General features: G+C 44.3%; 1 protein-coding gene across 2 annotated transcripts in view; it reads right to left on the bottom strand.

Moving 5' to 3' along the window:
- ppargc1a (peroxisome proliferator-activated receptor gamma, coactivator 1 alpha) overlaps nucleotides 1–23,247 on the bottom strand; it is a 293,004-nt gene extending 269,757 nt beyond the window's left edge. The window contains exon 1 of one of the 2 annotated variants that reach the window (XM_013140466.4): nucleotides 22,910–23,247. In XM_013140466.4, coding sequence (XP_012995920.2) covers nucleotides 22,910–22,990 — 81 coding nt within the window. In that variant the 5' untranslated portion in view covers nucleotides 22,991–23,247. The remainder of the gene's footprint in view (nucleotides 1–22,909) is intronic. The other variant, XM_013140465.4, reaches the window with a different exon arrangement.
- Between the last annotated feature and the right edge of the window lie 1,073 nt (nucleotides 23,248–24,320).

Here is a 24,320-nt window from a genome sequence, read left to right as displayed (position 1 = left end):
CAGATTACCTTCGGTGGCATGAGGGGCAATAAGGGCGCAGAGATGCCCAGTCAGGGTTTCCTCAGCGCAAAGACAACCCATACCAGTAAACGAGGCCAAAAAAATTCAGTTTGAATCGGGGCAATTCCGTCCATATATTCTCTCTTGGTCTCTGGGTGAAAACTGGACCTGAACACAGCTTTGGCTGGGTCACGACTGCTTGCTCCCAGGCTGAAGTGTTAAGGCGAGATACTGAGGCATTCTATCAGTGTGCCCCTATGCTTATTATAGATTCCATTAAGATGTGACTAAATTGGACTTCTCTGATGGTTTTAGAGCACCTTTTTTGTTTTAGTCTTCCTGACGCTGGGGATAACAAGGGTGGTATTATTAAGCCTCTCTGAGCCTACAGGAGGAATTAAAGGGACAATGAAACAAAAAGCTGTTAATTCTATCACTTATTGCTTTTCTGTCGGCCACTGAAATGCATTTCCAAGTGCTGTGAGTTTACTTGAGCCGTTATACTTAAATGCTAAATACTTAATGAGGATAAAACAACAGAGAGCACAACAATTCCTTGCCTTTTAAACAGCAGGTAATTCCATATTATTTCGGTCACATTCGGTTTGCACCCATGGAGACAAGCAGGTATTTGTCACTGAAAATTGATTTATAAAAAAAATTAAAATAAATCACTGGTCTGTGGCCCATAGAAATCCAACAGCCTAAGCCACCCCGACCAGTTTTACATGTACTGCTGCGGTATGAGTCTGAATCTGGCAAAGACTCTGTCCTCCATCTGTCCCCACTTTCCTGTCCAATGAAGCATGGACATGCCTAAAGCCAAATATATCAGGAGCATTCGAACAGCAATGCTGTAAAGGGCTTATTGAAGGGATAAATCCATTCTAATAACTGGATGTTGTGTGTTTGCAAATTGTTTTGATACGGAGCGTTACAATAAAAAGATTGACTTTTATTTAAAGCTTTTTTTCAAGAAATCATAGAATGTCTGTTTGTAAGCTTTCAAGATCAAACTCAAGGGTTATTCTTTCACTGAACGCTGAACTCCAACACACACATGCGCACACACACACAGAAGCAGCCCCTCAACACACACACAACCAACCCCCCAACACACACACACAACCAGCTCCTCAACACACACACACACAACCAGCCCCCCAACACACACACACAGAACCAGACCGTCAACACAACAACCAGCCCACAACACACACACACAACCAGCCACTCAACACACACCCAACCAGCCCCTCAACACACATACACCCAACCAGCCCCTCAACACGCACACACACGCAACCAGCCCCTCAACACACATACACACAACCAGCCTCCCCCCAACACACACACACACACAAGTTGGTACAGCTACCCTCATGGGGACCAGAAAATAAAATTGCATGCTCCCTTGCCCTAATCTTAACCCTAAACCTAACCCAAACCCTTACCCAAACCCTAACCTAACCCTAATCTAACCCTAAACCTAACCCTAACCCTTACCCAAACCCTAACCTAACCCTAATCTAACCCTAAACCTAACCCTAACTTCAATAAAATAACATTTATGCCTAAACTTACCTAGATGTTATGCCTATCCCTAACCCTAAACTTAAAGAAACCCTAATTCTAACTATAAAATAAATGGACAAAAGTTTGACCCTAAACCTAAACCCTGAGCTGGAAATGGACTTTTGCCTCACGGGGGCCGGCAAAAGGTCCCAATGAGTCAAATTCTTTCTGGTCCCCATGAGTTTAGTAAGACCTAAAACACACACAACCAGCCCCCCCCCCCCCCCCCCCCCCCCCCCCAACACACACACACTTTATTGCCTTCATATCCTGTACGGTAACTGTCGAAATGACGGCCGCTCACAGAGACAGGACAGACAAACGGAACCGAATCAAACAGCAACGGATAGCAATCCGCGGATCGTTTCCACAACGTTTAATTCAACACTCCCGAGACATTGTCCTCGCTCGGCTGGGGACGGGACACAGTGTACATGAGCGATCACCAGGACCCTGCTGCATTGTGTCAAGGTCCCCCTCCCGGGTTAGGCTGATTTCATAGGCCTGCTCCCTGTGTAACGGATGTACGGGGCTCTGAATTGTTGCGCGGTGGAAGCCGTTCAATTAATAGCGCGGCACCATAAAATAACTATTCAACTGACAACTAGTTGAATGGATGATGCTGACGCTCTCCCTGGGCCAGGGGCGGGATGGTGACTGGTTGAAATGTATACCGGCGGAGCGCGCACTTTTCAGCGGAAGACGTCTAAGACTAAATAGACCCCCCGCTGTCTAGTGGCAGAAGGGAATGGGTGAAAGATGAGCCAGTTATTTCTTCCGGCATCGATGAAAAGATGGCTCATTTGAATATTTATGTCCGCCACTAAGGCCCGTAAATGATAGCTGGTGATTAGACCGCAGCCCTTCAGTGAGCCAATGAGATGGATCAAGCGTGGCAGCTGTGGAAGGGAGCCATATGAAGGTATGGAAATGCTGGCAGAGGTGAGAACATTGAGCTAACCCAGTCTTCCAAACAGTGAGAGACGGGGGGGGGGGGGGGTTGGGGGGGCGCTCTAGGAGCCAGGCAAAACAGATGTAGCAGTGAGACAGGGATCTGGGGCAGGCCAGAGAACAACAAACCTGAATATGCATGGCAGATGAGAGGGAGACCGACAGAGCGAGAGACAGACAGACGGATGGAGAGAGGCCACATTCAAGCCCACAATGTTCCCTGCTGATTGGAAACTCAAGTGAGGGGGATGACTAAGCCCGGTTCAGAGAACTATGGTCCACATGGGACATTTTACACGGGAGGTAGTCTGGACAAGGCAGTTAGCAGTGTTTTGGATGAGGGGACGTTCCGGCTGAACCCACAGCAGGATGTTGCACCAGGGGAGATGGAAGATTAACATTCCGTTGTTGTTGTTGTTGTTGTTGTTGTTGTCGTCGTCGTTGCCGCCTACCTTTGCAGTTTCCGGGAAGGCTTACTTTGACAACAGCTGTCATTAAAAAAAAAAAAAGATAAGCATCCAGGAAAGTGGAAGGAAACATGGCACCAAGCAAAAGCGATCAGACTGTGTAGGAATAAAAAAAAATCTTTTAAAACAGTGACTGAACACATGGGCCCTTCATTTTCCCACCACCCGGCACATCTCATAGAAAACACGTCTGGTGTCGCAGGCACAGTTCACATAGGTTTCAATTAGCGTCCGTCTAAATGAATTAAGAGGCTTTAAGCCTGTTGCTGTTTCAGTGGTGGTATTAACCTGGTGGCTCTCATTAGCAACCCCTGGCTGATAAAGAGAACAGGGAGCGACAGCGCAGCAGACACCTCTCCCTGACAGGGGTGACGGAGGGGATCACACAGGCTCATGAATAGTAATGGCCGCCGCCAAGTCCCTGCCTACCGCCACCACCGCCGCCCCCCTCCGCCCCTGCGTGCGGACCGATTCCGTGTCGACTGGGCCCGGGGCTGCCGGAGACGTTGAGAAGGCGAGAAAAGAGGCAAAAAAGAAAAAAGAAGAACGAAAAAAAAACACTAAGCCGTCGTGACAAGAAGGGGACGACGCAGCGCAGTTCGGGGCTGTCAAAGTTGCTGTCGTCCTCTCCCGGAGTGTAAAGTAAATAAACACAGTTAGCCTGGGAAGACAGTCTTTGGTCTGTGTGCCTTTTGGGGGAATAGTGTAGGCAACGAAGCATCTCAATAAATCAGGCCAAGGCGCTCTGCTTAATGCACTCCCCAGAACTATCGATAAAGGACGAGGAGGCAAACAATGCCATTCGGAGGGGTGATGTCACTGATAACCTGGCCGTGCCTCTACTCTTCCCGGCATGCCGGGCTCGGGCCAAATCGATAGCAACACAATGCTTCACTTGGCAAATGCACAGGCGAGCGGAATCCGTAATAAGTGGCAGGGAGAGGGAGTCGAACAAATCCCCACTCTTTAATAGATCCAGGTAGGAGTGCTCACTGCAATGGGCAGTCCTCTATCGACACACGCCAGGGGTTGCAGTCCTGAGCCAGGTCTCCTCCTGGGCAGAATGGGCGTCACACTCCAGTTGACTTTAACCCTGTGAAGGACTGGAGGGAAATGGAAAGCCACTTCGGCTCCCAATTGTCTCTGTATGTTTTATTTGGATTTTTTTTCCCAACTGTTTTTCCCAGTCTCTCCCGTTCCACTTATCTCGGGAAGAGGGTGAGGACTGGAAGTTAAGAGCACAGCTGGGTCCCTGAAATGTTCATTTGTTCCCAGTAAACCCCCCTGGCCCACAGAGGGATCTCGCTTTTGGCCCTTCCTGTAGCCAAAAAAGGAAGACACAAAAAAAAAGTGTTGTCTATTGCCCAGAGGAGATGGGGCCGTACTGCCAGCTTATTCTTTCACAGGAACATGCAGTTCCCCCTGTTTCTAAAGATCTGGACAGCCTCTAACAGCATCTTCTTCTCTCTCTGTCTCTCTCTCTCTCTGGATCTCTCTAACACTCTGTACGCTCACTCGTTCTCTCCCCCGTCTCGCTAACATTCCTCACAAAATCTCTCTAACACTTCTTACTCGCTTTCTCACACACACACACACACACACACACACACACAGCGTTCTCTTTTTCTCTCTCTCCATCCATTTCCCACATCAGATGCAGAGCCAGGCTGAGATGTCACTTCCATGTTTGTCAGACAGTATTCAGACACACTGGCTTTTTAAATTATACTGTCATGGAATGTTATTCTCCTGCAGTTTCTTGTTAGACTCTTCATACTGTTATTTGTTAAGGTGTGATGTGTGGCATCAAAAGCTAGATGTCTGTCTGAATGTGGCTGAGGAAAAACACATGACGGCAGGTACAATCTGATGTAGTGGACTGTAGCTGCTTGGATACATTTTCTTCCAGTTTTTCCAGAGTTACAGTCTGGAATGAAAATTGATGCAACTGGCATTCTCTTCTTTTCATTAACGCCTTTTACACAAAACTCTGAAGGTGAAAAATAGTGTTAAAATGTGAATCAAAAAGGTAAATAGTTGTAATTTCACCCACCCGGAGACAATACTTAGGAAAAACTCTGCAGGAACAACTTCGGAAGCAATTACAACTGCATGTCTTTTTTGGCAAGTCTCCACCAGCTTAGCACCACTCTTCCATGAAGCCACACGAAGTGGAGTAGCAGTGTTAAACACTGAACAGAGTATATATAAACACAACATGTACTGGGTTTCATGTTTTATGAGCTGAAATGGAATCATGTTTCAGGAGCTGAAATAAAATGTTCTATGCACAATAAAAAGCGTATTTCTCTCATGTAAAATCCATAGACTAGGGCCATATCATTTATTTCAAGAGTGAGTTCCTCATATCAACTCTTACTCAGAAACAAAATTGTTGCTTTTTGCATTCTATTTACGTTCAGTGGAGTTGGTAAATTCCTCCCTCTAGTGTCTAGAAAGACAAATAGCAGAAATATTGTATTTATAACTCTAGATAGCCTCAGCTGTTAAGTAGCTAACTATCTAGCTAAATCGTTTTAAATAATTACTATTCTGACAATGGTATAATTCCTGACGATGGTATAATGATAACTGAGCAAATAAATATTTTTATTTGTGACTAGGGTAGAATTATGTGTATCTGAGGAGCTAATGAGAAAACAGCTAACTAGCTTGGCATTTTGGCTAACCTTACACAATGTGTGGTTTGGAATTGCCATTTCTAAAGCATATCCAACCCATAGTATGACTACAACTGACCAAACAATTTTTGTATACTTTTTCCATGCTAGTGTAGCGAAATATGGAGGCGAAATATGGCCAACACCTCAATTTTTAGGTCCATATCAGCCTGTGTATCCACTATCACTTGAAAAAGATGTTTCTATCTGAATTATATCCAGAACTTCATCTCAATTTATTTGAGACCGGGCAAAGCATCGAGATTTGACTAACATAAACAAGAGAAAATCATCGGGAACACGCCAGCCCTATGAGCGTGCGTACACTGACTACAGCAAACTATGCAGATCTTTTCCTAATACCGTATATATAATAACCTGCATTTGTATTGTGGAAGTCTGACTAATGCCACCTTTAACATATGGACATACCTTCCCATCCTCCTTCAGAGCGGCTGTTGGCCTTGTGGTGATTCTTTGACCACAACATCTTTGCCATCGCTACGTATCCATGGACACCCTGCCCTAGATAGAGTTGTGGTTGTGCCACTTTCTTTTCTTTTTTTTTATGCTTCATTAAACCATGCTCTAGGGGGTGTAGAAGCTTGGGATTTTTTCTAAACCCCTAACTGGTGTTTTTCCAGAAATTGTTTTAAAAGCTCACCTCGGCGGGCTTGGTAGGATTATGGGTTGCCAAAATCGGGAGCCTTAAAAGAACAAGTGAATTTAATCTGAGATCATGTGACTCTTGTGTACTCTGTTCAACAACTTAGGGGTTGCCACAGCACTGGAGGTGAAAATATGCGCATCAAGATTTAAATCCATTATCAATAGGTAATACTTGCTGTAGATCAGTGACAGAATATTACAAATGGACCCATTTTGGTTTAGTAATTGTAGTATTACGAAATACAACAGACCTTAGAGGGTGAACACTTTCACATAGTTATTTATGACTTGATCTGACTAAAGACAGAATACAATTTATTAAGTCACAGAGTCCTACAGCAATGTGATGTTATAGTCACAACAAATCGTATCCAAAAACTCACTTTTAAAAGGCCTAAAAATTTGCTCTTTTAGAAACTACTTATCATAATTGTGTACTGCATGTTCACTTCTACAGTCATTGGAGTAGTGGTAACTGTCCAGTCGTCTTCCATATCCCCTGAAATAAAGGAGAGATAATGCTGATAATGATGTTAATCTAAACTTTTAAGACCCACTTTCAAGCGGGCAGTAGGGCATTAACCAGACAGATCATGTATAATCACAAGCTTAGTCCTTTGGATGGAAGAGCTAGTTTCCTTCTTTTTGGCTCGCTATGCATTCGCTAAATGAATCATTCGGTTTTCAAAGAGCTGGATCACAGAGGGGCACATTTGCAGAACGATGCAAACGGGTGAAGGATTCATCCATTATGGAGTCAGAGAAATCTGAACATAATTCCCGGCATTCAATATTTATAGATGTTACCAGTCACTTTGATAGCTCTCCCATTGTCCCCTAAACGTCCCAAATCTTGACGGTCAACAGGAAACACAGAGCGCCCAGTCAGCAGGAAGCAATAGGATGGGGTTTCTCATTGGTTAGAGCAGAATCCAGGATTAGTTTACCACAACACGCATTAAGTTCATGTAGGGTGTAATTTGCCACCGCTAGAATTATATTTCCTACATCGGCAACCCCCCAAGCAAATCGCGCTTCTGCCACTGAGCTTCAGCCACTAACCATTTAAGCAATAGCTTGGAACATGCCAGATGAAAGAGAACACTGGCACAGTGCACAGGACAGGCTAAGCAATCTTCTTGGACCCGTTTTGAGTGCTACTTTCGGAGCTCATGGCTAGAAAGTACTGCAGAGTGCCTTTAAGGAGTGCACGGTCTACAGCTGAATAACAGAAGAGTCATCTGTATTAGCCAACCAACGTCCTAGTCACAGAGGTTCTCAAACTGTGGATCACAGACCATTGGCGGTACATGGAGCACCCCCTAGAGTTACACAGTAAGACTAGACATTTTTGTGCATTGAAAAAAAAATGTAAATAACTATAAAAATTTTAAAAAATTTTTAGGTTTTATTTTACAGTTAGGATTATGTTTGGGTGTATAATGCATCTGGTTTCCTGTGGCTTCTGCAAGATGGTGGCTGTGTAAGGAGGGCTTTGGTTAGGTTTCATCAGAGTTGGTACTTGGCCTGAAAGGTTTGGGAACCTCGGTCCAAGTGGAACAAGGCCTTCTCTAAAGCAAGGAAACTCCACAGCATCGTCAATCCTTGGAGAAAAATCGTTACTTTTTGGAGAAAACACTGTCCGTGAGTAACACAAGTTGGGCAGAGAGAGACATCTTAACTTGTTCGCGGCGTTCACTACATGAGTCTGATAATGGTTGGAACCTGTATGGTCCTTTCCATTTTCATAGCCACTAAAACAAATCACTGAATGGTAATCTGAGAGATATGGGGTAAAGGGCAGAACAGCTGATGTTTATATCATATTTATATCACACTGCACATGGAATCAGCCACTTGTGATATTTCACAACATTCCGTCCCCATCTTAGGGTAAACAAACAGGCATTACAGCCTGCTTAAAGGTCTCACCTCCACTGGGAGTAGGCCTGCTTCTTGTTAAGGATCAATTTGTCTGGACAGCTTTACAAATTGCACAAAGAGACAAAGTTGTCTTAGGCGTGCGCCGCGTTGATGGATGTCCCCACACCCCAGCCGTAAATCCTTCCGACAGTGCGGAGACGAATCTCTAGCGCGCATTCTCTCCCTGTCACCCCTCCCTCTCTCTCTCTCCCCCCCTGTCACCCCTCCCCCCCCCCCCCGTCACCCCTCCCCTCTCTTGCTTGTCCCCTGCCTCCCTCACTGGCCCCCTGTCCCCACCCCCTCACCTAAACCAAAGAAAAAATGACATGGGGCTCAAAGTTTTCAATAGATATCCAAAACGCATCACTCGCATTCCTGCCCCCTTTATGCTTCGCATCAACATTTGCAAACTCGCTCTGGCAACACATAAATATGCTTATCAGACACTTTATATGTAAATTTGCAGTGAGCAGTGAGTGGCAGTGAGTTTATATTAGGAGGCTGTTACAAAAATTAAAAAAGCCATCCCCCCGTGAATACGAGATGAAGTCATTCCATGTTAGTTTTTTCATCAATTTCGTTCCCCCCCCGTACACGATATCATCGCTGCGCGCGACGCAGAAGAACAAGCAGTCGGCAGGCACAGCATTTAAACCCTGAAAGTTAACATGGGTCGGAGATGAATGAACTTCCATGTGAGGGGAAAAATGGCAGTCTCCCCGAGGGACATGGCACCGCTGTTTGTTTCTGCTGAAACACCACAGGCTCCTTTTTTAAACCCCCCCCCCCCCTTCGTCTAATCAAATGTGATCTGCTCAAACGCCTCATCCATCCTCCCGCGGGAACAACTGCTCTGTAGGAACAGAAAATACATTTTCATGCAGTCCCACGCACAAGAAAAAGTTGTTGGAAGATAAAGAATGAAAGAAGATTAAAGTCAATTAAAGAGCAAAATAAGGGACTCTATAAAATGGATTTCACAAAAAAAAAAAAAAAAAAAAAAAGAAATCTGTCCGGAAATGTGTGCAGAAAATCCTCAACTCTGTGTAGCAGTTAAAATGGGTCACAATTCCAAGAGTAAACATAGGCCCACAGTAATGTGTATTTGCTATCTGTGTGTGTGTGTGTGTGTGTGTGTGTGAGTGAGAGAGAGTGTGTATGCGGGCATGCGTGCGAGTGAGTGAGAGACAGAGAAAGATGTGGGGGGGGGGGGGGGGATCGGATAGAGAAGGAACCAGAGAGGGTGCACTGTTTGTCTGTAGATAGTAGGTCACTGATCTTTACGTAGATATATTTCAGGCAATGTGTGTGTGTGTGTGTGTGTGTGTGTGTGTACACATTTCTGTGTGTCTGTATGCGCAGGTGCCCGTGTACATGCCAGCAAGTATGAGACAATCTAAACCATCTGCTCAGGGTTCACCTGAGCACTGCTGCAGCCACAACTAACGTGACTTGACAGAGAAAAGGATTTGAAGGGAGCTGAAGTTTAAACCAGCAGATTTCCTCTGTTGTATGCATGTTAGTGTCCTCACAATTTTCATACCGTAATGGAGAAGTATAAATAATGGAGCAGGCTGTTCCCCTGAATAGCCCCGGAGCAGAAGATAAGAGCGGGAGAAGAGTCAGCCTGCCGCGCCCTCTCAGAGTACCAACAATATCATCCAGTAATTAGGTCCTCTTTCCAGGAATCACCAGGAAATACTCTGACTACCAAAAAACGTACTGCTTCCAGGAGTTTTGCTTCCCCCACTCCCCAGTAATTAAAAGGGAAACCTGGCTCTCGTCTAACAAGCGACTGCAACGAACTCCATATTCCCGGGCACTATAATGAGAGCAATAAATGCTATGCTCATATTGGCTATTTATAATATTTTATGGCACAAATTGCGGCGTAAAGGGCACAAATCACAGGAATGACAGATGAAGGACAGCTGCAGCAGAAACCCTCCATTAAACGATGCAAATGGCCGACTGTGGCAGTTAATTAGCCAAAGAGAGCCCAATCAGGGTTCTGGACGCCTGTCCCTCCCCAGGTGAAGTGCTACTAGGAGATGCCTGAACAGGTACGTATGAAATGGCAATGTGAAAAGGTGGCACCTTCTTTTCGGCATCTCATAAGCCCGGTTGGTGACACCTCCAAAGAAAGCCAAGAGCCCAAATAGCGACAACGATCAGGCAAAACTAACAGACGCATATTTGCAAGACGCCACTGACTGTTTAAGAAGCGCTAGCAGAGACTTTTAGTTATGCCACAGCTGTGAAGTAAACAGGAAGTTACTGGAGAGTTGAGAATGTGGACTGGCTGCTCATTCCCTCGCTCGTCAATTAGCCTTAGTTCACGAGCTTTGTTCTGCTGTTCAGAGGGCCTAAAATTGTGTGTGGCACCAACCACACAGGGTGGACATGGGTCACTGCAGAGTGCAGAGTAGCCAGAAGAGCCTGGAACGAGAGCCATCATCACAGAGCTACAGCAAGTACACAGAAGACAGACAGGCAGACAGGCAGGCAAACATTTGCCGAGATAAAACCCAAACGCCTGCAGTGCTCTGAAGTGAACCAGTTCTCTATGCATTTCAAATAGGCTCCCAAATAAAAACAGGAGGCTCCCGTTTCATAATCTAGCACATAATCAGCCAGCGAGCACATTCTGCTCCACTGTGGCAGGGGAAAAGACGAAAGGGGGGGGGGGGGGTAGAGAAAAAAATCAAAGTCAGGCTGTCTGGATGATGCTGTAAACAGGGAATATTTTTTTCCTCACAATTAAAGAGTGGGGCTTATTGATTTCCGATGGGGCTCTCAGGTGACTTGCTGGCTGGCTGCTGTCACAGCGGGGCCCGGGGTAAGGTGACCATGCTCTCCACGCCTCGCTGGGCACCCCACCAGCCACCACAATAAACCTCAGATGTGATCAACCAGCTGCGTGTGTCCCCAATCCTTGTACATGCGCAGACACACACACACACACACACACACACACACAGTCACCAATCCCGCTAAACTGCCACCACAGCAGCAATTACCCATGGGCTTCTGTGATGTTGTGGAGGCCCACTTCATTAACTAATGAAGTCAGATAACAGTTACTGTAGCTAGCCTATAGCATTAACTAATGAAGACATTTAACAGTTACTATAGCTAGCCTATAGCATTAACTAATGAAGACAGTTACTATAGCTAGCCTATAGCATTAACTAATGAAGACATTTAACGGTTACTATAGCTAGCCTATAGCATTAACTAATTAAGTCAGGTAAGTTATTTTAGCTAGCCTATAGCGTTAACCAATGAAGTTAGCTAGCAGTTACTGTAGCTAGTCTAAATTATCACCTATAGCCTATACTGTACCTACAAAGATAAGAAGACGGCAAGACACTGTACATTATATTCAGTCAAATTCGTGTTTTATCCAAATGCCAGTATCGGCAAAATGTAGTTTCTAGCTTTATGATTATTTATTATATATCCTTGTTTGCCTTTTGATGTTTGACCAGATAGATGGAAATATCTATTGTGTGTGTGTGTGTGTGTGTGTGTGTATGTGTATGTATCTATGCCACTTTAGTGTCTGCTTCAGCATAGCTTCTGATTAATTGGCTGATCCCAAAATCATGACCAACCAGGTTTCCAGGAGGAATCAGCCAATGAAGTCAATCAATGATTCAAATGTATTTTCACAAAGCCATTTTTACATCAGCGGTTGACACAAATTTCAAAGAGTCCAAAGAGCTAAGCAACAAAAAGAAATTAATGATCAGTGGGTATTACAATCAGAACCCAGGAAGAAACAGAGAGGAGCCAGACTCTAAGGGACATCCACTTCTCTTTTAGATGTGCCAGGTGTAGATTATATCATTATTTGCAGGTGCCCAAAGGGTCAATAAAACCAGGTGGGCTGTGGGCAGAGGCTTTTGGCGGAAAACCAAGTGGGCTGTGGGCAGTGCAACAGAATTCCTCGGACAGAAACAATACCTATCACGAAGTAGTCCTGAGGCTTGGTGCAAGAGCTCGGTTCCATTTAAGGATCAACAGGACACCAGCAACACAGACCACATATACATTGAGAAATTAACCTTTTAACTATATTCATTCAATGTCTTAACTTCTCAAACTGCGCACAGAGCCAAATCAGCGAACTTTCTGTTGTGGGCAGCAATGGAGTACCATGAACTGCTAGCCGAGCTTTAGCAACATACTGTAATATTACCGATCTAGCAAGGATTCTATAAATGTGCAGTCAACACAAAAAAAACCCAGATACATTTGTAATTGGCAACTCGTTCTCATTCTGAAGAATCTTATCCAGACAGGCCACTTGAGGTAAACAAATTGGTCAGGCTAGCATGCTATTCAAACAGGACCAAAAGGTGTGTTCATAACAATTCGACTGTTCTTGCTGGCTGGATTTTAAATATAATGATACGCAGGCCACTCCTGGTATTGTGGGCTTGTGCTCGAGAGAGATTGTCCGAGGAACCGTTTTCATTTTCATTACGGCCTGCTACAAGAGGTCGTTCATTATTACTGGATGGGCATTATGCATGGTTCTGAGAGAGCCAATGTTAAGAGCTTATTACAGTATGTTGTCCAAGAACGTTCAGGGGGCTGAATACACACATACACTAAAAACGAAACCAGCTCCAGTATTTTGCATTTGCTCACCATAAAACAGCCTGTATTTGGGGAACAAAAGGTGAAGTAATGCAATAAGCTGAGGAATACCATGAATAGCATTACATGTAATGACTTCTGCTACAGACAGAGGTCAACGTCCGGTCCAGCTTTTCTGGCAAGTAACCATAAATCAGATGAGCTGTCAAGGCGAACAGATCAATCAGGTGGGCCCGGCATCCCTGACATGGTGACCCGTGGTGGGGTGGGCGGGGGCGGGGGGGGTGAAAGGATTGTAGGGTAGAGAAAAAAGGCCACGCAGATTGATTAATTCTTCGGATGAGCTACTCTCACTCATCGATTCTATAGGAAATGCACTGATTCCATTGTTGTTAGTTGGTGAGTAACGACTTCACGTCGGCGACGGAGGAAGCGGCGGCCTCGAAAAAGACACATAGCCACGTGTCATCCCTTACCGTGTCATCCCTTACCGTGTCATCCCTTACCGTGCGTGGACACACTTTCGGCGGCCCGGCGTTTCATTCACTGCACAGCAACTGCTTCAAGATGTCGGCATACATCACCTAACACATTTTCAGATCATACACTAACTGATGTGAGTATAATCTTGTATAGCAACCAAATGAATAGCAGCAGCATTAAGGCGACCATCAAAGCTCTTAATGATCCCCTGTTAATAACACACACACACACACACACCATCCCATCACTCTAGCTTACATGGTATTCATTAAGCATGTGTTCCTTCTTTATAATCCCGTGGACAGACAATTTGTTTTTCGTGGGGACGTGACGTCAAGGAGCAAACGAGCGGTTTTCTCGGACAGAACAACCCGAAAGGCCCAGGAACCAACGGGCACCACGTGTGTATTACATCACCCAGAGTACAGTGAACACCTGGAGCGTGGGGGAGTACCGGGTCCAGGCTCTCATGCTAGTCTGCTGGCCAGTAGATGTACTTAGCCGAACACACAGTTATGTAATAGGCCTGTGTCAAAGCAGAAAAAAAAAACCCAGCTGACTGACCCCGTCAGGCCACAGACGGATTCCCCCGGGGGCATCTTGCTCTTGACTGGGACCTTTCAATCCGTACCACGCGCCAAGAAGCCGCGGCTTCAGGAGTTGGTTGTGGAAGACATTCCAGTGTCAGGTGTCCCCTTGCGTTCCACGGCTCCCACCGGACCAACAGGTCCGGATGAAAGGAATCGTGGAAGGTTCTGTGACCAAGGGTCAACAGGACGAAAGCAGTCAAGTTGGGGAGGGGAGGATACAATGCCAAATGTCTTTTAGAGGGAGGAAAGACAAAACAGTGAGTCCCCCCCCCCCCCCGCCCCGCCCCATGTTAAAATAGCCACAATCTGGGCTGCGTGATGAGGGCAACATTAAGTCCAAGATGCGACACTGATGAATAGAAGACTGGAGCAGCTTTAATTACTCTGGAGAAGGAGAAACAGAGCCCCTTGGCTTGTTTACCAGTTTGCCAGGAAACAACTTTTTATGATTGCTTTGTAATTATCTCCCTGATAATGTAAAACGGTTCTCTCGCTCTCCCTCACTCTTTTTCCTCTCTTCCTCCCACTCTCTTTATCTCTCTTTCTCAAACCTGACATAGGATTCTCTCTCTCTCTCGCCCTCTCTCTCTCTCTCACCCTCTCTCTCTCTCTCTCACCCTCTCTCTCTCTCTCTCTCGCCCTCTCTCTCTCTCTCTCTCGCCCTCTCTCTCTCGCCCTCTCTCTCTCGCCCTCTGTCTGTCGCTCTCAAAATTGATAAAGGATTCATCATTAGACCCAAATGTTTTACTTTTTATTGGATGCTCCCTGGGGATAGCAGGCTGTTAAGGCGTGCCCCAGCAGATAATCAACTAATAACATTAAAAACCTTGTGCCAGTGCATGAGAAACAATTGAACATTAGGAAAGCCTATTGTTTTGTGCATCAGCAACCTTTCTTGAGAGACGCTATTTTGACCAAAAAAGTCCATAATTTCCTCCATTGTGTGGCTTAACGAGACATTAGCCAGGCTAACAAGCAGGCAGCCAACAACGGACAGCTGAAACCGAGTGTGGCTTTCTGTGTAAAAGCAGGTTTTTAGACAGTCACCACTCCCTCAGTGCAGGTTACGATGGAAAACAACCGTAGGTTTCCTGCTCAACAGCTTGTGATGGCTTTTACAATGGGACCCCCTGGGGCAATGGAACACCATAAAACGTCTTATTACCCTCAAATACATGGGGTTAATCTGCCTCCGTTTTCTGCCTCTGTTCCCAGATACAGAAAAAGAAAAACAGCAGCTGACTGCAGAGCCAATTTAATCTCCTGGCTTGTAATGCTATTTTATAAAGAGCCCTGCTTAAAATAGTACAATCGCTAGTCTAACACAGTTGATCATTTGTTTGCACAATTAATTACTTTCTGATTATTTGTAAAGACAAGTAGTTCTTGAAAATAATTAGAAAAATGCAAATACACTGACTCCAATAAAATCAAATGCATTTAACCCAGGTGCTTGAAAATAGGTACTTGAAAATCCTCTTTAATACAAATTATTTAACAAATTGTTTTTTTTGGGGGGGTTACAAATAAATGAACAAATACCAAAATAATTTTGATTACTTTCAATAACAACACATAATACAAATATTAAAATGCGTACCTCGTCCTTCGAAAGGATGGGATAATGGGAAAGGGTGCATAATTGTAGAGTATGTTTAGCACTAAATGCAGTGTGGAAAATCAGTCAGTGTAGCTAAATACTAATCCCCATGTACGTTAAATGCATTAAACAATTTTATTTATTTTCAGTATGAGATGGGCTCATTGTGGGATGAGTTTGGGCTACGCCTGCAGTTTGGGCTCAGCGTGGGATGAGTTTGGGCTGTCCATAGTTTGGGGATCAGCATGGGATCAGTTTGGCTGTGTCTGTAGTTTGGGGGTCAGAGTGGGGTGAGTGGTTCGGGCTGGGTCTGTATTTCGGGCTGTGTCAGAGCGGGTTGAGTCGTCCGAGCTGGGTCTGTAGTTCGGGCTGTGTCAGAGCGGGTTGAGTCGTCCGGGCTGTGTCGGAGCGGGTTGAGTCGTCTGGGCTGTGTCGGAGCGGGTTGAGTCGTCCAGGCTGTGTCGGAGCGGGTTGAGTTGTCCGGGCTGTGTCTGTAGTTCGGGGGTTCAGTGGCACAGTAGTGCACGCAGAGTGAAAGCGAGGAAGTGATGGTGCTCCGTGGAGGGCTCAACCCCCCCGCCGGGCCTCCCAGCTCAATTAGCTCTGCTCAGCCAGGCTTTCTGCTGATGGGGGAAATCAGCATGCTGAAGAGGGAGAGGGGGGCAACCCTCTTCTCACACACCTAATATACAGCCCTGGGAGTCTACCTGTGTGAGTGTGTGTTTGTGAGTGTGCATGTGTATGTTCTCTCTTCTGATGGATTGGAACCCCACAACGTTCCTTAACAAGCACCTGGCTACACTAGGGCCATACTTGCTGAAATGCCAAAACTCCACTGATATTAATTGATGTGCACAGTCATAGTAAAAGTTAATAAGCACAAGAGAGACTTATGAAAAGGTTAGATGAGTTCACCTTTTTTGCACTTTTCTTCTCCTGGACCCTCAAATGATACATATCAACCATATTTGGCTGGCATTTTGTCTCCACTGTTTATATACACAGTTGCCGTGAAACCAGGACCAAAAACTCAAATCATACATTGGAAACTCTGGACAGAGAAACACATGTTCCAACGACTCAGGCACAACCTCTCGGCGTCTGAATAAAGCATGACTACCACTCGCGCACAAAATGAACAGCCAAACCGATGGACTCAGCAGCACAGTGTCCTACGAAGATACTCCTTCCGACTCGTGTCCGTTATGAAACCGGGCCTCCGTCCTCCTACGCCAGATCACTACGCCGCTCCCCAGACTGCGGCAGGCGGGCGGACCACATTTCAGACGAGGCGCATAAATCATTAAGATGGGCGCCAGTCAGACGTACTTTCAGGATGTCCTAAAAAGGCCAAGGTCTTGGGAGGCGAGCCGTCGCCAAGGCACAACCTGCTTTCCACCTCCCAGCACCGGGGTGGGGGGTGGGGGGGGGGGGGGGGTGGACCAATGAGGGGCGCGAATGGCACACGTGCATGCTTCAGTAGCAAAGCAGGAGGAAAAAAGGCTCAGGGAGGGGAAAATAAAAGAAAATAGAAACTGCTTGGGCAGCAGAACTCAAGGCCAAAATCTATTTAATCACTGAATAAGGACAGTTCAAGAAGTGGCAACGTAATATTCCCCTGCATAAACCCCCCCCCCCCCCATCACACCCTCCCCCCACCGCCGCCTCCCCGTGTGACCTGCAGCCAGAAGAGACGCCACTTTTTATGACAACGAATACATTAACGTGCAAACCCGTGACCACCAAACTCATCTCATCCGGTCGAGCGACCGGGGGCCTGGAAATGAACAAACCCCTTCAGCCAGAAGCCCGGGGGCCTGAACACTCGGCCCCCACCAGCGGCCCCCACCCGAGTGACCTGGTCCAGGCGCCGCAGTGCGCAAAGAAACGGAGCAAACAAACCAACTAACCTGATGACGACGATCACTAATAATCCAAGTGGAATGGAAGAAGGGAGGTCAGAAATTGCACAGCGGCGGGAGATTGGAGGAAGGTGGCGCGTTTTGTTTTCTGAGCGGGTGGCGGGAGGCGGGGTTGAGCGGCCGGGGGCTCGGGGGGCTGTCCGTGTAAGCACGCGTGGCGGGATCTGGGACGGTGTAGGGACACGTTTGCAGAGGTTAAGAAAAGCAATTAATCGGCGGCTGAGATAATAAAGGAACCTACCCCTCCAGACACCTCTGTATGTAGTGAGGGAGAGAGGATGAGGAGGGAGAGTGTGGGACACAGACAGAGAGGGAGATTAGAGAGGAAGTGTGTGGCACCGGGTGAGAGAGAGAGAGAGAGAGAGAGAGAGAGAGAGAGAGAGAGGGAGAGTAAAACACCTGTTTACAGCCCTGCAAGTATTATGAAAAGCTCAGAGGCTCAGTGCAAACACAGAGCCTCCTTTTCAGGTGAAACTGCCAATCCTTCAGATGCACAGTTCAAATGTCTGATAGAGCACTTTCACCTCATAGAGAAGAAGCAAGCAAAGGCCTTCTCGCATTTTTTCGCTGCATTCTCTTATCTCCACACAGTATCACTGATGCTAGGCGGGCGTTTTTCTCCGCACATTTTCGCCGATGATCTGAGTGCCACTGACAATTAGAACAACAGAAGTAAGACTTCTGAGTATGAAAACGTATTGAACTGTTCACCTGTGATAGCTAGGCTATACCAACGAAGGGTTACAAAGCAATGTTTCTGATGTATGCAGAAGTGGGATAGCGCCTATTATTTCATTAGAACAATCCTGTTTTGATTTGTGAGACCTTGTTGGTTCAAACACAAACCCCTTACAGAGAAAACATTTGAGGAAATTTTTATTTAAAAGGGCAATCTGCAGTTGAACCTATAAATCATCCTCAGTGCCACAGTGGTTTTAGGAAATCCTAAGGGATTGGTCTGGAGAAACGTTGAGGGATGGGTCTGGAGAAACGTTGAGGGATGGGGCTAGGGAAAAGTTGAGGGATGGGGCTAGGGAAAAGTTGAGGGATGAGGCTGGACAAATGTTGAGGGATGAGGCTGGAGAAATGTTGATGGGTGGGGCTGGAGAAACGTTGAGGGATAGGGCTGGAGAAACAAATAGACATAGCTATTGATGCAAGGACTGGCCATCCATTAGCTATATTAATATTACCATGTTTGGAAGCTATAGTGTTTACATTTACTTTGTTTAAAACATTGGAATGAAACATATTTTCTGGATTCTGATAGGGTATTACAGTTCATCAAAGCTCATGAGGCAAAATATATATTCTTGCAGGGGACGTTTACCCAATTTTACATGTGGCCTTATATCCACTCATTCTTTCATATTGTTATACAATTCCTTTTTACAAAGCAATACTTGTTCATCTAAATAAAACAATTAATATTGATCAAATGCGGGACAATCGTAATCCAATAATTAGAAAATCCATTATTAGGCCCCCAAGTGGCACAGCAGCCTAGGTCACTGACCCGTATTACAACTGAATACTGTGGCACAAGGAGTTCAAATCCTGGGTTGTCGCATACCGTATGTACCTGTATATAGATTTATAGAGCCCCATCCATATGTTCAGGTTGAACAAGTAACTAATGAAAGATTTATTTTAAATGAAATCCCTTTTAAAAATCAGCAGTGATCACAAAGTTCTAAAACCTCAAACAGATGGCAACAACAAGAAATTGGTGCACGTGATAACAAGCAGATAAGAGATGTTCACTGGAAGAGCACTTCGCCCACCAACAATGGGAACTGGAATCACAACACTGGGGATTAGAGAGAAATAACCTAATTAAAAAGGAAAAAAACTAAACACAAGAAAATGCATTACTTTTACACTGAATAAAATGTTTCCCATGACAGGAAACTGTAATTTTTATCATAATAAAATACGTAAATTACATTCTTGGTAACTACATTTGAAAAGAATTAACACATTTGTTTGTTCAAACCCACTGATCAACTTATAAGCAATTTTCTCTATAACAAAACACAACTAGTATTAAAAAGGACAGTTTTAACTTAACTTCAACCACAAAAAGAGTGAAAAGAAGGCCACATGTTACAATGGGGGACCTTAAAAGAAAAAAAATGAACAATCAATAGGACCATTGAATAAATCCAAAAATGTATTAAAAACCATGATTTAAACCATAGGGTATTCTGTAAGTGCGTCTAGCTGCCTTTCTTGGTTTGAGGATTTCCAGGAGTTTGTGAAATCGGTGGAAAACCAAAGGAATCTTGCTATCTGCCAGCAGTGTGAGCAATATGGGAAATCAAACACTAAATATCAAAGGTAGGCTACTGGTCCCTTGCCATACAATCGCCCTAGATAACAATTTGAAACACAAAAGTAATGTTCTGAAACTTTGTGTGGACAGAATAAGGTGGCATTTTCATTTAACTCAGCAGCAGAGTGGCAAAGAAACCAGAACCCACCTGTGATCAAATATATGCTGAAGGGGAAACAGGCTAAAAAATGCATGAGTCCTCTGAAACTACTTTGAGAGCGGGTCTGCAGGCTTTTTGAAGCCTCTGAATGATAGGCCCGCCTAACGCTTTACAGCCCGGGCCGAGAGAGCTCGTGTGATTTGTCGAGACAAACTGAATACATCACTTCTGAAGAGCAAGGGGGCCAGACGGCGATCGAGTCTGGAATTTTTAGAAGCATGCAGCACAAATGTCTGATGAAACCTTCAGCACCTTGGACAGCAGCCGACGGATCCTCAGTCATTTCCTTCAAAGACACAGGCACCATATATTTCATTTGGTAAATGAAGTGGACATGTCAACCCTTTTATTCATCCAGCTCATTGGTCTCCTTACCAGCTCTTTGAGAATTAGGGGTAGCCCCCCACCCCGAACCTAACCTCTCCCTAACACCTAACCTAACCCTAACCAGTAATGCTAAAACCTAAAAGAAACCAATTCAAAGTTTTTCCCTAAACCCGAAAATTGCATTTTCCCCATTTTGGGAACCTGCTTTTCAGGTTCTACCGTGGTTGTGGGGACATCAGGTCCCTGCATATGTGGATCACACTTCGGCACACATGGCCTCTGTGTCTCAGACCGGATAATAAATTCACCAAGAGCTCAAGCCTGAGTGGATAATCTGGCCACAAGAAGGGAATGTGTCAAAAATGTTCTAATTTATTTATACATTTCATTCAGATTTATTTAGTACCTCAACGCAGCAGGAGCTGGGGAAACTAAGGTCGTGTGTACAGTTTAGCCATAAACAGCAGGCCTGGGAGAAGAACTAACTTCTCTCCAAGCAGGAAGTCCAGCAGCTGCCCCTATCCCTGTGGTTGGAAACCCAAGTTCCCCCCGGTACTATGTATAGACCCATGGTAAAACTGTGAAATTAGAAACTGTGTCTCAGAGTTTTTAATTAAGGCTTAGTTTCTGTAGCCCCAATCATTTGCACACGTAAATTGAGAGTTTGGCTCTGGTTTAACAAGGCAATCGGCAACATCTTAGTGGTGGCAAAATCATACAGCAATCCCAGTGACTTACTAATAATGTTTGGGATGGCTTGTTTTCTCTGCCAAAATACTGCTGCAATATATATATTTTTTCCAACAAAAAGTCTCGATTATGCACCTAATTTGCTTAAATTTGCAACTGTCATTTAAAACAGTTCTCCAAAATCAAAAGTGTTAAACTATTTGTACGTGCCCTCCTCCAAATGTTTGGCCAGTGACCTAAAAGCAATTATAATTATAAAAAATAATAAACCTTTCTAAGAAATACATCCTTAGCCCTGGGGACAGCATCCAAGCAAATTTACATCAAGCATTCCAGAAAACGAACCGATATTTTGGCATCAATCAAGCAGCATGATTTGTTAAATAGCTTTGAGCCCTCTTTACATTCAGAGCAAATACATTTAACTCCCATTCTTGTTAGGGGGATGATTATAGCTCACACGTTCACAAATTAGAATCCTTGGAATTTGATGAAGACAGATTTCATACGTCAACCTAAATGTGTTTTAAAGCAGAATGACTGGGTTTGAAAGAAATGTGAATAAAGGTAATTATCTCCAGACACTACGCGGCTGTTCTGTGGAAGAGGCAGCAGGCCTAGTGTGGCAGGATGAAAACATACCAGTACTGATCAACAATAGGTAGCTTTGAACTCCACCAACTCATACATCGCTTGCTTCACATCTACCAGGATTCCAAACCAGTCACATCCAAACCGTCTAATAATTCACAATGAGATATACAGTTGCAAGTCAGAACTCACATTTTCAGTTGAGCATGCTGCCAGTGGATATCACATTATCAAACTTTAGTGTCTTCAGAGCAATGCTGTTTTCTTGTTGGTTCTGATTTATTGATAGGGCTCCTGGCATAAGATTTATTTCATCTATTGGGCTAATCATTATTGATTTCAAAGCCTTGGGGTTAGTTGTTTGATCCCTGGCAATGCTGTGTAACTTTAGAAAGGGAGTCTAACTCATGAGTGATGGAGAGATGGGCACTTATGGGTTGCATTTCCATTCCATCAGCACATCGTCAAGTACCAAAGTTACAGCTAGACTGAAACTAACTGCCTGCATATGGAAATGGAAAACAATGCATAGCATAGGCCTAAACAGAGATTTTTTTTTTTTTTAATTGGTTAGATATTGCAAGGGGTTTCTAAATAAACTATCAAGTAAGGTTTATAATTATTTAAATGATCAGTTATTTACGATATTAGGGGGGAAAAACGTGGTTCAAACCCTGAATGCTGATTAGCTGAAAGATGTGGTGGGGCAACATCCCACAGAATGACCTAAATAAATGTTTTTTTATTGTGATGTTAACCAATTTATAATAGCATTAATGCATCTTTGGGATTGTATATGGTGAATATAATATAACTAAGGGCTGAATATACTAGGAATAATACCCTTACACTGGTAACACCCACACTCCCTGCTAGGTCAGGCAAAACTGAATCGGGTGATGTCACCAAGCATGATAAGCCAATCGAGTTTCCGAAAGTTTATTCAATGGAATGCCTTGGCACGCGGACAGTGATACTACCGTGAAGGGCAGAACAATCTGACTTACCCAAGACACGCGTACACGAAGTGTACGTTAATATTCACTAGACATGTATAGGCTAGTTGTGATAATGGAGAGGATTGTGCATTAAGGAGCCCAACTGTATTGCCGCCAAGTGCAATTTGCCAGAGACAAGGTGAAAGTGTTTTGCATTAACATAACCTTCACTCTAGTATACAACCTTATAAAAAGTATACATTGGCTACAGGGCTACTCATCGCTGCCTCTGGATTTAAACGAACCCCAAATCATGCACCTGCTCGCAGCAAAAGGACTGCATGGATAGGCTACTTTCAGAGTCAGCGAGGAAGGATTTGAGCGGAGTCACGTCCCTACCTGCTCGTAGGAATTCTCCCAGGTGAGGTTCAGGAGGCAGGAGGAAAACAGCTCATCTTCTGTCAGCGCATAACCGTCCATGTCTGTTGTGTCGCGACGAGTGAGTAGAATATTTTTTCGGAAAACAGGTTTTGTTCTTCCCTCGATGAGTCTTTCTGCCCCGCTTGCGTCTTCTAGCGCTGTGTATTAAAACGCACGAAAGCTGTGTTGCTGTATTGCTGCCTGGCTCCGTCACGTGGGCAGCTTCTTTCCATAACCTGGATACGGGATGCCTTCATTGGACCAAAATTCTAGCATGAGTATATATATTTTTAATTAAACTGCATGCAAATTTTTTCATGAACTTCGCAAAAACTTCTTTTTCTAATGTTGCCTTGCACCCATACGTTCTGTTCGTATGAACTTAAGGCTGAATTACCAATCGGTCTCAGCTGGGCTACTTCTCTTGGAAGCCTTGTACCCATAAACCTAGAGTGAATGATGGCCATTCTGACAAGGCACAGACTTTCGGGGGCCTAAGCAAAATTATGTCTAAAACATTCTAAAATAAATTATATTAAATCGGAATCTCATACTGGAGGATGTCATTGTCCCATAAATACATTTTTGTATATTTTTGTTGTTATTGTAAACTTTATCATTTTGAAATGGATGTAGTGCTCCATAAAAAAAATAAGATAATTAAGATTCTAATATTCTGAGTTGGTCTCTAGTGTTTCGGAGCACTTCACAACCTGTTTAGATACTTAACCCTTGTGTTCTGTTAACATTTTGGTTACACATTATGTTTGACATCCATAACCAACTCATTACTCATATAGATTATAACATTTACTCGTTTTATTTTATTATATAGTCCATTTAAACCACATTTACCTTATGATGAACACTTGTTTTTTACCCCAAAAACAGAAATGTATCTCTATTTGAAAAAAAACTGACCAATACTTACATTTTCTAGACAATGTTCTGCTTAATAATCTCTAGATATTATGACCATAGTGACAACATCAGTGTTTCGGGTCAAAACATGTTACACACAAATGGAAAGTTAGGGAATCAGATGGAGCAGGGCTGGTCATCTCTGCACAATAAGTGATGAGAATGTTCACAGAGGAGAGGTTTCTGGGAAGACTCTCACACCACGTGCTGTTTGTCTCTCACACGACTTGCTGGTCTTGTGTCACAGTTATCGAAGTGAACTACTTTAGAGAATATACTGTACGAAAAATATGGGTCCTCCCACCTACTACACAACAATAATTCCAATAATTTTCCAATAATAAGTTCCAATAATAACAAAGATAATTATAGCTTGTGTTTGTGAAAGGTGAGGGGTGATTTAACTTTTAGTTTGTGTGATGTTAAACATTAAAAAAGTGTCTCAGTGGGTGAAATACACCGATCAGCC

The sequence above is a fragment of the Esox lucius genome, chromosome 24, assembly GCF_011004845.1.
Source record: "Esox lucius isolate fEsoLuc1 chromosome 24, fEsoLuc1.pri, whole genome shotgun sequence".
Taxonomy (NCBI): Eukaryota; Metazoa; Chordata; class Actinopteri; order Esociformes; family Esocidae; genus Esox; species Esox lucius.
This window is presented reverse-complemented; position numbering and strand designations above follow the sequence as displayed.